Source organism: Pholcus phalangioides, unplaced genomic scaffold (assembly GCF_987345545.1).
Source record: "Pholcus phalangioides strain wild (caught in Gottingen) unplaced genomic scaffold, Ppha-v1.0 ptg000003l_1, whole genome shotgun sequence".
NCBI classification, from domain to species: Eukaryota; Metazoa; Arthropoda; class Arachnida; order Araneae; family Pholcidae; genus Pholcus; species Pholcus phalangioides.
In genome coordinates this window covers 32,331,389-32,345,294 of record NW_028301596.1, presented here as the reverse complement: position 1 = coordinate 32,345,294, position 13,906 = coordinate 32,331,389, and the positions used below count along the sequence as shown (strand labels likewise).

Below are 13,906 nucleotides of genomic sequence, written 5' to 3'. Positions count from 1 at the left end.
TCTTCTCCTTCTTGAATACCAGACATTGAATTTCTATTTCTCTTCGAACCATTCATCTGCCATAGTTTTCTGACAAGTCTGGTATTTTTAAGGAAGAAAAGAAGACAGAATACCGGAAGAGAAGTAGTTTTTGAAATAAGAAAAGGGGGGGGGGAAGAGAGGAACAAATAAAAATAAAAGTTTGAAAAACGGTGGATGAAATTCCAGCAAAGTTTCTCTCCAATTGCTCGGTAAAGATTTCTTAATTCACGGAGAAGAAAACAAAATTTGTATTTTATTCCGAAATTAATACCAGCTAAAACGGTAAAAAAGCTCCTCTCCTTCCCCCCACCCCCAAGATTAAAACTCTTACTTGGAAATTAATCAAAACAGATGGTTCGAAATGCAGACGTAGAAGAAAAAAGAAATTCCATCAGAAAATAATATAAATACAGACTCTCTCAAAAGTTAACGAATGCTTTTCATGTGATAGTTAAAAAAAGAGAACCAGAAATTTTTCTTCTATGTCGTCTAATAAAAGCAATGATTAGGATTTATGATAAAAATAGAATGACGACTATACATATTATGTTGAAATTCAGGAAAAAAAAAGTTACACGAAAAAAAAAAGAAACTGATCGAATTGAAACAGATTGATTTAAATTTTAATGTACACGTCACAAAAGCAATTTTCAACTTTTTTTTTTTCCTTTAATCACTTTTATATATTTCTGTGAATTGCTTCATGTTTCGGAAACATTCGAATTTGAAATTCGAAAGCAAAAAAAATGTACATAAAGAACGGATTTTTATAGAAAAATCAATAAGAAAAATTATTATTCACTTATTTTTTTTCTGAAAGCAATACAATTAAGGATATTTGAATAATAATGTTGTAATTCTCTCTTTCTTTTTCGTGAAATTAAACATTCTCACAACATTATAGGTGCATTCGCAAAAAGTTGCAAAACGAAATAATTTAAACATTCATGAGTCTCAGGAAGTATCCGGAATATATCAGTATGCTTAGGCGTTGATTCCGTTAAGACAAATCCAGTGATGCGGTTCTGATTTTAATACCGCTTCCAGTCTGGGCACCAAACTCGCGGCCGGCTTTTAAAACAAAATTGTTTTACGCTATATATCGAGAGATTCGCAACGGAAACAAAATCTAATGGTATCATCTGATCGGCATTTTTAAGATAAATCCAATGATGCTACTGTGATATTAATCAGAGTCTGGGCACCAGGCTTGCGGCCCGCTTTCATAACGAAATTGTTTTACGCTATATCTCGAAAGGTTCGCAACGCAAATAGACAAAATTGGTATCGTCTGGTAGTTATTCCAAGGAAAATTCCGATGATATCAATTTCATTATGTGAGTACCTACCACGCGAAAGTAGGTCTAGAGAACATATTCACGTCAAAACTTGGGGCCGTGTCTATGACACAGCCACATACGCCAATTTTTTTTATACTGTTTTTTTGGCCTATGCACCAAGGTGTCACGTCTCGCTTAAATTTTCAAAACATAATTTCCAATGTCTTTCTGCGTTTGCGTAGCATTTTGTTTTTAGAACATAAGCGTTCCTTGGATAGGCCAAGGAACTCAGTACATTGATGCTTGGTTTTATTTTAATCTGTGAGAATTTCAATTCAAATTTTACCATTACGAGTACTTTTATGAAATATGCTGCGTTTTCCATCAAAATCGTTATATGATAACGGTGGACAGATGGGCTATTATGCTGTTTTAGTGAGCATTACGCATTTTAGAAATTTACATGGACTTACGAACCACGTTTTGAATGGTGATCTAATAGAAAGGTATACCGGACAAAGTAGAAAATAATATGCAAGCGAAGTGTTGTATGAAATAAAATTAAAATGTTTTTTTCCTATTTGTTCTCAGTGGGTGATATCAAAAAAGTAAAACAGAAACGAAAAAGTATTTTCGCTTAAGTGAATGACTTCTGTCATTCGGAAACGTTTGCTTCGGTGATTCTACACGGCATCGTTACCCAAAGTCATCATCAATCAAACCAACGTCTCGTGGATCCCATCTCAGTTTCTGAAGAGGGACGGCAGAAAATCATCTTCCCGCTGCTCCCGGCGGGAAATCTTAAACCGGAGAGAAAGAGAGAGGGGGGGGGAAGCGAAAGTACAGTATAAGAGAAAAGATAATCAAGGCAAAAAGCGACGCATTTTTCCCGGACTGTCGCGGAGTTTGGCAGTTCAATCAAGAAATCACAGATCACAAACAAAGATGTATAAACGGTAGTGCGTCAGTTACCATCCTTCTTCGGACGGCTTGTCTCCGAGACATCCTTTCCAGGACAATCGGCAGACAGGGGAAAAAAATATCAGATAGCACTATCATTCCCTCCTACAGCTTCGACTTTTTTTCATTAATAAAGAACACTAAAAAGTTTTTTTTTTTTGGAATCCCGTCTCCTCTCCGATTCCATAAAATTCCCAGGAAAGATGAGTAATGGTCTCCCAGGGAAAAAAATGAGGGAAGAGGAAGAGGAGGTCACTCTGGAGCTTTCTCTCCTCTCATTCGCTCTCCGCGAACCTTATTCAAGGCATTCTTTCTTTTTTTCCGTAACATGTAGTGAATGTTGTATCAAATTGAGCTCGGACTCGAGATATATTCGAATTAGCCGAAATGTATTCCATGTGCCATATGGGACCCAGAATGTGAATCAGCGGACTATGAGGAACTATGATGATGGACATCTCTCGTTTCAAGGTTAGCTTGGATAGATTCAGAGCCCATCAATGATTCATCTCATCCATAAATACATAACATTTTTTTCTTTCATTCGGAATGCATTCTCAGCCCAAGCGTTTCTTAGTTACGTGCCTAAAATATCAGCCACTTATCAGATATTTTTATTGCTCTTGACTGAAAAATATTGCCCTTCAAAATAAATCGATTTTTAATGTTATACTTTTACACCTTACTTTTACGATAGACACAGAATTAATTCATTTCGAAAAAAAATATGGATGTCCGGAAGTAGAATCAACATCTCTGATGAGAAACTATGGAATTCACGTATAGTCAAACCCGGTTATTACGAAATTGTGTCGTTGCATATGGCAGCCGTTAAAACCGAGGTTGAGGTTTTTAAGATCAATTAGCGATATATCATATTTCATGTTCCCAAGGAAATTTTAATGGTTTTAGAATATATTGGGGCGGCTGATTTCAAAACTGCTGCTGGTTTTGCCGAATTGACTGTAGTTTTTGAGATAATTAGACGTGTCAACTTTTGAGAAAAAGTGCCCTCTCCCTTTCTGGAAGGTTCTGTATAGCATCTAAGCACAGAATATAATCATCGTGGATACTATCAGTGACAGATAATCTTGGGTATACGAACTCTCGTTCTATATTTTCTTTTTGAAGACATTTAGTCAGAGGAAAAAAAACTTCAAAATATAAGGCTGCAAAGACGAGAAAGTTCTGATCGTATCCATACTATGAGGTGTACACATCTATCTCTGTTATTGTGTCTGCCTAGTGGTTGTTAATAGAAGACAATAATTATACAGGGGTGTCGGCAACCAAGGCCATCCCATGATACATGGTTGCTGATAAATGCTAAGTAAACAAAGTCACGTCATTGCCAGTTTGGTTAAATACGGTCACCAAGACATTTGGTGGCTACCCGACGGAAGTGACGTCTTCAACAGAGTAGGTAGGTTATTCGATCTAAAAGAAATCGATAAAAATTTTCCTTCCACATCTAATTTTCTATTAAAATCTGGAAAGCCGGAGGGAGGGCAAAAAACCCGGAGAGTTGTCAGGTCTGGATAATGCATAGTCTCAACAATGTGATTTGTATGTTGCTTATGTATTACCGTTGAAATTTAATTTTCACTTTAACTCAAAAATTAGAGCTAATCTGACAAAACCTTTACAGATTCGGAATCAGCGCCCCAAAATCACTGAAATATCCTTAGGAACAAAATCAGTGTTGAGCAGTATTATCAGACACTATCATAAAGTGATTATTGTGGTACACCGTGATATAAATAATATAGCAATGAACAAAGTAGGCCAGTCCCCGGTGAGATTCTTGCACAACCCATCTTTGAAATCAGAATCGTTGATAAAAAAACGGTAAGTATGAGTTTTGACCTTACAGTGGCTCTAAAAAAGATAATGAATGCATTGATTTTGAACAGAATTAAGGATCCCCATCCTTGGAGACGTACTCGTAGCTCGCTATGGATTTACGGCAAAGGAAAAAGCATCTGGACGCAATCCATGGCTTCTAGCAATGGACGGAAATTATGCAATGATCGACTGTCGTTTTATGTTTTTTTTAAAAAATCATGCTCCATGCCGTGTCTTGTTTTGATTGCTTTAGTTATCAATTTGAGGAGTAGAAAAATATTCATCATTGCGTTTAGCTAAAATTCTTGCACAGTCAAACTTAGTTACAAAGACAAATAATAGCAAACGACAGATAAACAAAGTTATCAAACACTATACCTAAAAACACCATAAAAGTTTGCCACTATATCCGAGGTCGTTACTTTCCGTTAAAGGCGAGGTTGATTTTATTTTGTTTTGACGGTATTGTCGAGTTCAACTGTATTTTCTTCATTTCTTACGGAGAGAAGGAAAAAAAAATTGTTCTGAAGAAAGTTCCCTTTATAAAGAAAATTCATCGTAACCGATAATAAAATTAGTAAGTTGTCATTTATTAATTCAGTTATCGATATAATATCGGGGAGGGGGGGGGGAGAATAAAGAAAGACAAATGTTGAACTTGTGTGTGCAGAAAAAGAACAGAAACATAAAATAAGCTCGCGAAGGAAATTGAACTACTAATATTGGAAAATAAAAAAAAAATATATCGCAACGGCTGTATATATGTACGCATGTATGAAAAAAAAAACAGGAAAAAAAGAAAATATATTTTCATTTCTTGTAGGCCGTCTTTTTTAGAGCCAGCGATAACAGCACGATACCGGTCTCTTGCCAGCAGCGAGCGAATCGATTGATTCAACTCCTCTTTTCGACTCACCTGAACGAATCGATATGAAACAGGAGAGGAAATTATTTTCAACGTTGACAAGGGATCCATCGAACTTACGCGACTGCTTCAATTTTTTTTCCCAGGAAAAAAAATTTGTCAATTCCACTCCTCCTTCTTTCTCACAAATTCTTGTATTTTGTCGATAAACAAAAATTTTCGAGTTTGTTAAAGATCTTTTACGTATAATTCAGAAAGAGAAGACATAGAGCACGATGGAAAGAGACTAGGGAGGTTGAGGTTTACAATAACATACATGGAGAATATATCCGATGGAATTTGTGTACCCATCATCTCGTGAGACTGACAAAAATAAAAATTGTGCGCTTTGTATTATTCCTTTAGGTAATCGATGAATCAACCGCTTCAAGGGGCTAGAAGGGGAAAGCGAAATGGATTTTTCATGTTCAAGAAACGTTATTCAAAACCGGAATCATTCCTTATAATGACGGAAGCATTCTGTTCTAGCTCACTAAACAACATCGCATTCAGTACGTATTTCGAAATACACCCCATCTTTTATGAAGGGTTGTAGATCTCTCATGGAGATGGTAACCCAGATGTGCTTGGTTCTTTGGGGTCTTCCGCAGATATTTTGTTGTTTTCCGGGCGCTTCTCAAAACTTGCTGTTTCCATATTTATATATCCTTGGTTCCACATCACTCTGGGAACATTGCAATTCTTTACCGATTTGCCTGTGATATTACGCCATTATCGCGCTTAGAACCCATTTGTTAACTGCTGTGGTTGTACTGGCTATCAGAGAAAGAACCTAATGTTTCGGAGTAATAGCGACAAAATTCGATGCTCTGAATAGATGGAAACCCATGCGAATATACGGAAAAATCATACACGCTCACCTCGAAAACTAGTACCCATAGTGAATTACCCCTAGTGCAAAGAAAAGACATACACACACACCATTATCACACACTATTACCCAATATTTATGTGATGGGATACTGCCTCTGAAACGAGCTATTTTCGGTAAGAATCATCATAAACAACTTAATAAGCTCATTCCTGTGGAAAATATTCGAACGGGAAACTAGGATGTAGAAGACATCAACAATAATAATGAAACTAAGAAAAGTCTTTTACTATTATTATTACCGCTATATACAAACGAATGCCCTTACATGGGGAATGATGATAGAGCTCCATCCATGGACATGTTTGTGTGTTTTTTACTGTAAATATACTACAGAGGAGCAGTCAAAAATTCCGTTCTGGGAACTCGCTGAAGATTCCGGCTCCAGGATGTAAAGGCCTCTGACATGTACTTCGGATGGGATACAGTCGGATCCCGATTTAACTGATTCGTATTTAACGAATTCCTTGATTTAACAATTTTTTTTTCTGAAATTCCGGCGAAACTAGAGATCTGTACCGTATTAAACGAATTAAAAACCTCGATATAACGATTTTTTTTAACTATCTAGATTTTTTTTCCTTATTTCTCGTCACCCAAAATTTCCCAAGGAATTGACCTTCAGCCCTTAGCAGACAAACAAAAAAAGGGGGGAACAGCAGTCTGTTCTTTTTTTTAATAAAGGAGACAATAAAGTTATTCAGAATGCACGAGGGAAGGTTTAAGTATCCAATTCGGGTACACCAATATTTTAAATTTTAAGAACCTTGTGCTGTCCACATGTTTAGATTTTAATAAAAAAATAAAGTTGCTTTTTTCAAGCTTGTGCTGCAAGTCTTGACAAGTAAAAAATGACGGGTCATCTGAAGAGAAAGCGTTTCTCGATTAGCGAAAAGAAAGACAATTTCTATAGAATTTGATAAAAATGTTGGGCATATCAAAAAAAAAAACCAACAACAACAACTTCAACGAATAAAATTGTTGATTTCCTCCGATTCGTTAAATCGCGGTTCGACTATATTGCCCGTGAGGGATTTTGGTATCAGTAATTTTTCCCGTAAATGAAAGAACAACCAATTCCTGATGCTTGCAGGTCAAAAACTGCTACCGTGTTAGATTTTTTTAAATACTAGTCAAAAATCAGCTGGAAGAACGAGAAACTGAAGCACTTGATACATAGGTTTCTTTAAAATGGAAATTGAGGTTTTTTCTTTTGTTTTGGCTCATTCAATGATCATTTAAATTCAGTTATATTTAGTTAATATTAATACTATTATTCATTCAGTTAAATTATATTTCAGTCCATGGATTGTCATTCCAAAAAAAAAAAACAAAAAAAAACGGCCACACATACTTGAAATGAAATTCACAAGAGAGAAATCAGGAGAATATGAAACTGGGATCCCGGGGAAAAATCCAAAGCTTGACCTTTTATAAAAAAAAAATTAAAAGAAACACCTCAAAAAATTTGCCCTTTTAATGAAGAAATATCTACAATGTTTTGCCTTCAGTATACCAAAAAGTGTAAAGCCATGCACGAAATGTATGAGAAAGATTCTTAGGAAATATGGAGTCGACATGACTCATAAACGGCTTGAGTAAGCATATACTCGAATAATATACAAGAATAATAGAAAATTTTTTTTTAAATATATGTGTATAAATACTTTATTCGAGAATGCGAGTCCCATATTTGTTACTAATGAGTTCAAATTGATAATTATCTTATTTATATTGTACACCTTAGCATATAAATCAATTCGGTATGCTCTTCTCAGTAAAATTTTTTGCATAATTCAGTTACTTCAGTTCATGATTAACACATTTAAAGAGCATTAATTAAATAATAATAAATTTATGACAATTAGTAAAATTCCAAATGGATTCAACAAGTGTGCAGATGGAAATAAAAATATAAAAAAAACAGAAATAAAACTCATGATAAGGTACCGTGCAAATATTTTATGCATAATTTTGATTACATTTAACAAATTTTTTTAATAAGTTTTATTTTACAGTGGAAATTATTGTAACAACCACAGTAACATCGTATTAACGACCGTTATGGGATCTTTGACCTCTTTTTGGTTGTATTTTTTTCCAAGTTGGTGATAACGTTGAATAAAATATGATTTGAAAATAAAAAGATTATGATTACAATTATATTTCATTTTGATTGATTTACGTCATATCGAAAAGTTAGTTAGTTCGAGTTAATGTCACATTTAGTTTCGAAAAAAGTACAAAGATTAATTTAAATTCAAAATTGAAGTTAAATACAATTTAAATGTTTTATAAATTTCTCAAACATTCGAAAATTAATTTTTGAGACTCCTTGACGAATTGATTGAAAAACAATCAGCGCATAAGAGCATTAGAAAAAAAAAGTTCGATCAACTATGGTATTTTTTACATATGGTATTACTTCTGTAAAACAGTATATTTTAGAGTAAGTTAACTAAAGCGGCAGTATAAATATACAATTTTTATCCTCTTGAAAAAAAAATTAATCAAACTCAACATTCGAGCATCATCATTTTCCATCGTTTAATTAAGTGTTCTATTCAAATACAACTTAGAAAGTAAATTTTAAAATGATAGTGATACAGACACTTTTTTTTGATCTGAGTTAACTCATAATCGGAAAAATTGGTTTCTAACACATTTTGTTTAATATTACTTATGAAGTCCATACAACACTTACCCCTGTGATGTCTCAAGTGGCCTACAGCTGCCCACGAATACCAGTTATGTCTATATCCACACACAGTTTCATCAAACAACACAACTGTCAATATCAGCAGAAATTGAGAATACACAAAATTCGACATCATCCCCAAACGATTCACTCAAATGTTCCTAGTGAAATACTGATCCTAGCCATAACTATCCAGACTTGAAAATCACACGTAGCTGGTAGGAGTTATGATGATAATGACACAGGAGAATAGTTTTTTACCCTTTAAAAAAACTTCCAGAATAGATGGATGAATCGAGATTGTCACACAGTGTTTTATTTTTCGTTTTGTCTCGTCACACTACGAGTAAGTGACAAACAACAAAAGGTTCAGCAAAGAAAATCATCCTCTAGAAAAATACAAGCTCTTTTTCTGACTCTCACAAGATGATACTCACATCACTTGTGAAGAGGAGCACGTGGTTGCTATTCTCGTAAGCTGACGGAGGGGAAAAATAAAAAGGTGATCACACACAGTTCCTCAGTTACCTGCCAGTCAATCCGCTACCGGGAGACGGTTCAATTGTAACCGACAACACGAGTGTTCAACGACGGTGGTGGATTCAGTCAGAGACGGAAGGAAATGCAAGGCAACCTCGACCGAGAGGAAAATAGAAATAGTAAAAAAACAAAACTCCCGATGTGATAGAAAAGCGAGAGAGAGAGAGAGACAGCGAGAGCGACGTTGTGCCACCACTGGAAGAGCTCCTCGTGTTATAGGGGGTTTGTTACCCCACGCTGTGATTCCGTAGTCTAATGCTAGTGCCAGTGAGTGAGAGATGTTGGTTGGTGTGTGTGTGTGAAATTCTCTCTCTTTCTTTCTCGCTCACAGTCTCCGGTAGGAAATTCGGTTGATGGAAAAGCCTCGCATCCCAGCTGCTCCCGCCGACTCAAACCAACCAATGACAAAGCCCCGGAGTCCGTGACGTATGTATACGATCGATGGGATTTCGCACAAGAGATCCAGCGGACACCTATTCTACACACTGACACTGTTCGTTTAGTGGTAAAATGGGCAGGTGGACACAACACACCGTCAGACGCTCTCTCTCTCTCTCTCTCTCTGGGTCTAAAATGAAAACCTAAAGAGAGACTTTTTGACGCTCCCGCTCTCTCTCAATCACTGAATCGTTTGAATGGTTACGCAAAACACAGAAATAATAATAATAAGTAGCAATAAAATAAACGATGTGTCATCCCCAGAAATGATTTAATCAAATTTTCTTTATCTTACCGACGATTTATTGCGTGATTCTATGATCACCCATAAAGATATATTTTGGCAAGCGTGTCAATAGATAAAGGCCTGCGTTAAATATCTGATTTTGAAGGCATTGGAGTCGTCCCCTTCAAGATAGTTCTTTGCAAAAACATAATGCAACATATTATACCGTGAAATTAAGCATCGTATTTTTTGGATTAACTGCTGCAATGCTTGCGTTATATGGATATAAATGATATCCATCAAATGCGAAAAAAATATGAATTTTTTCAAAAGATTCGGAGTTCGAGTCGAAGTGAAAACTTCGAGGTTTTGTGTCGAATAAATGAACATTAAAATTAAAAAGTTTTAACATTAAAATGTATTGGAATCGATTGCGACCGAAGCCGAACGTCGTATAAACGTGAAAATTGTATAGCTGAGCGACGTATAAACGAGGTTCCACTGTTCTTTAACTCCTGTATAATTTCATGTGCCAAACATAATTTTGTCGAAACCTGGAATTTCTTCACTTGTTGTGCTTTTTTTTAAAAAATCGATTATACTATTATATTACATATATTACATATATTAGGTTAGTCCTGATTTAAAAACTACTTTCAATCATACTTGTTTGCCTAAAAATTCCTCTCAAATGGTACTTGTGAGGAAAGGAGCTGACCCTTCCAAGAAAAAAAATATAAACAAATAGGGAGACAATATATTTTGGTCTGAAATGAAATTGTCAGTTTTCGCTGAATCAAATTGTCGAAAAATGTGATCAAAATACTTATTAAAATGTTTTTAAACATGTTCACATAGCAAAATGTTATGTATACAAACATAATGTGTAAAGACATATAATCGGTATCTTCCAGTGTTTCCCAAAGTGGGGAATATCGCCCCCCGGTGGGCGATGGAATTGTCCAAGGCGCGATAGAAGCTATGGGTATAACATAGGATAAGTTTTTAACTGCGATTAACAAGTGATCGATTAACCAATCTGATTAATCGGACCAGACCTAGTTTTTAGAAAACGATCTTAAAGCTCTTCGGCCCTTTAATTTTTTTTTAAAAAACTTAACCTACAAGACATTGACTTTGAAAATTATCAAATAACAGCCAAAAACATCGAAATGAACAGCATTTAAAATATTCATAATGTTTTCTGAGCATTAAGGATACATTTTACAACAGATATTCATTTCTAGAATGCAAGAAAATGTTAAGAATTTTGAATATAGCAAACACAGAAAGTCAAATTTTATCCTCAAATGCAACTCTTATGTTAAACGATTTTTTTTCCGACTGCGGTGTTTACTGTATTTTCTATTTATATCTATATATATATATAAAATTGATTTTTTGTCTGTCTGTCTGTGTGTGTGCATGTTCTCAATACAAATCTACAATTTTAGATCGATCGTCGCCAAATTTTGCATATATACCAAACGGGACCCGATTCTAATGATAGGCTACTTTAAAAGTTCGTCAGAGCAGGGCAAATGCCCGAAATGGGCGAAAAACTGTCGGGCAACAATGGTTCCTGGGCCTTAACAATCACTTCCGGAATGTTCACTTTGGTTACCGTGGTTCCCTACCAATGCGTTTCAGACGTGTATATGCCTTTACAATATTTTTTCACTTCTTTAATACTTTCAGTGCATTATAGCTAGTAACGTATAAGTTGAAAAAAAATTTACAAGGTGAGTGTATGAACTATATTATCATTTCCATAATTTTTATATTAGCCTATTTTACCATAAAACGAATTTTAATTTATATATAGTTACTGCACAAACATATAATTCGTTCATAAGTACCATGCAAAACCTGAACCTTGATTGTGGCCTTACTAGCTATAAGTTAAATTTTACCCTGGGGAGCACGCGTTTACATGCGTTTATATTGATATTTTTTTCCGACTGCGGTGCCCACCCTAAGAAATTTAGTGTCATAATATACCATCAAATAGCACGTTCAAAAGTTTAATAAAGTACAGAATGTTTTTATATTAATACTTTAAAAAAACTAATGATAGGAAAAAAAAAGAGAGGAAAAAAACACATTTTCGTGCACACATTGAAAAGAAAAAACTTTACGAGGAGAAAATGCAATTTTCAAAGAAAAATTAATTTGAATTTAATGTGGATAAATGTTTCGTAAGATTAATTTTCTAATAACATTATGCGAGAGAATATTGCAGAAAAAAAATTGAATTCACCTTCACATCAGCTTCAGATGCATATAACAAGTAATGCATGCATGATTCAACGTAACTTACCTGTGAAAAAAAAATAAACGAAATTAATATAGGTAAACTAAAAAAAAAGCAACTAAAATGATAAAAAAAAAATACTTAAAATTTTTTTTTTAATTATGAAATTAATCGTGTATCAAGTAATTACTATCCTTATCATAAAATGAGGAGAGGGGATCTTTCCCAATTCTGTTAATAAAAAAAAATTGGATAGAGAATTCAAAAACACTTTCAAGTACATGATCCACTAACTTTTTGAGTTATGTGTAATCTACCATCAAGAAAAGTGGTTGCAATAATATCCCGATTATTGCCCGATTGGCCCTTTAGGCAACAACTCTTTGTGAGATCCAAACCTATTGTGTAAAAACATAAATAATGAAATCTATCTATTCCGGGCCAATGGCATTGAGTCCTGTCAATTCATTTTATGGGGTAGGGGCATCATGATCAAAGATCAAAGTTAATGTTCAAGAACTAAAACTTCGGCAAACATTCTAAATATGACAGTCATTAGACTGTTTTACGAATCGTAAAAATCAAATAAATCGTCGAAAGAGTATTCATATCATCAAATACGCATCAAAATTTTATTCATTTATTTTTTTCGTAATAGAATATACATAAAAAACAGTTCATAACCTCATCTATGAGGATTGGTATGCCCCTCACCATAAGAAGCATAGCTATGCAAATGAAATTATTTTTGAGAACGAGGTCCATCCCCAAAACTTGAGAAGTTCTTCCAAATTGAGTTTGGCTAATAAGGGATTGCTGACGTAATTAGCGAGAGTATCAGCAGCTTCAGACAATCTCGTACACGCGGATAAAAAATTAAAATTTCATACGGAGAATAAGATGACAGAACCACACCCGCACTATACAAAATGTTCTGCTAGTTTTTGTTTTCGTTTAAAAAAAAAAATCAGAATCCCTCACATGAGTTTTGACTGGAATCACTACAGTATCCTGCACAATCATTTGTTCAATTTCTATCAATTTTCAAAAAGTTTGATGACGGTTGGTTCACCCTTCATTTTCCGTGGCGTTTATCGTCTATCAAAAAAAATCTCTTTTTAGGAAAATAAAAATATCGATGGAACACACAAGAGGTTTTTAAACACTATTCAGAAATTATACCGTATTTCTCTTTTCAACCAAATGGTTCACCGTTATAAATAAACTGTGGAATAATAATAATTTTTTTAATTTAAACAACTTTTTAATATACCTTTTTAAGGGTAGTATCAGAAGAACCTCATACGTTTAAAGAATAAAATGAATCAATATTTTACCAGTATTTAATTTATCTTTTACTCAAAGGAACCTTTTTTCATGGCAGATACATTTCAGAATTTCGACTACAGTGATTTTATCGTTTCTATTCAAATTATTCCTTTTTATGGAAGGAATTGCAATGCTTAGTTAAGATTCGAGCTCCCACGAGGGGAAAAAGTGCGAGCACATTAATTTATCTGCCAAAAACACTTTTTCATGACGGTGAAGGGAAACTCCGTGTGAGTGTTAAAGCCTTGGGAATAAATAATTGTTACAGCAGTTAAATTTTTTTTTTCAACTCCGAAATGTTATTAAATTTCGCTGACGATATATACACATAACGGCAGGGATTCCGACCGACTTCGAGTTGCTCCTCTGTTTAATCACAGGAAGTTTGATTCGATTTGATTCAAAAGAAGGAAACTTTCTCTGACACACATACGAACGGAAAAGTTGATTTCGGAAGAAGAGAGAGAGAGAGGGGGGGAAAAAAAAGATAAGAGAACTTGCTACTCTCAACTCAAATAC

General features: G+C 34.6%; 1 protein-coding gene across 2 annotated transcripts in view; it reads right to left on the bottom strand.

The window, feature by feature from the left end:
- LOC149088416 (semaphorin-2A-like) overlaps nucleotides 1-13,906 on the bottom strand; it is a 271,083-nt gene that overhangs the window by 164,621 nt on the left and 92,556 nt on the right. The window contains exon 1 of one of the 2 annotated variants that reach the window (XM_089247503.1): nucleotides 8,607-9,440. The exons of the other annotated variant lie outside the window; for it this stretch is intronic. Within the exon in view, the coding sequence (XP_089103629.1) occupies nucleotides 8,607-8,736 (130 nt within the window). The 5' untranslated portion in view covers nucleotides 8,737-9,440. Of the gene's footprint in view, nucleotides 1-8,606; nucleotides 9,441-13,906 lie in introns of those variants that run through there. 2 annotated transcript variants of the gene reach the window in all.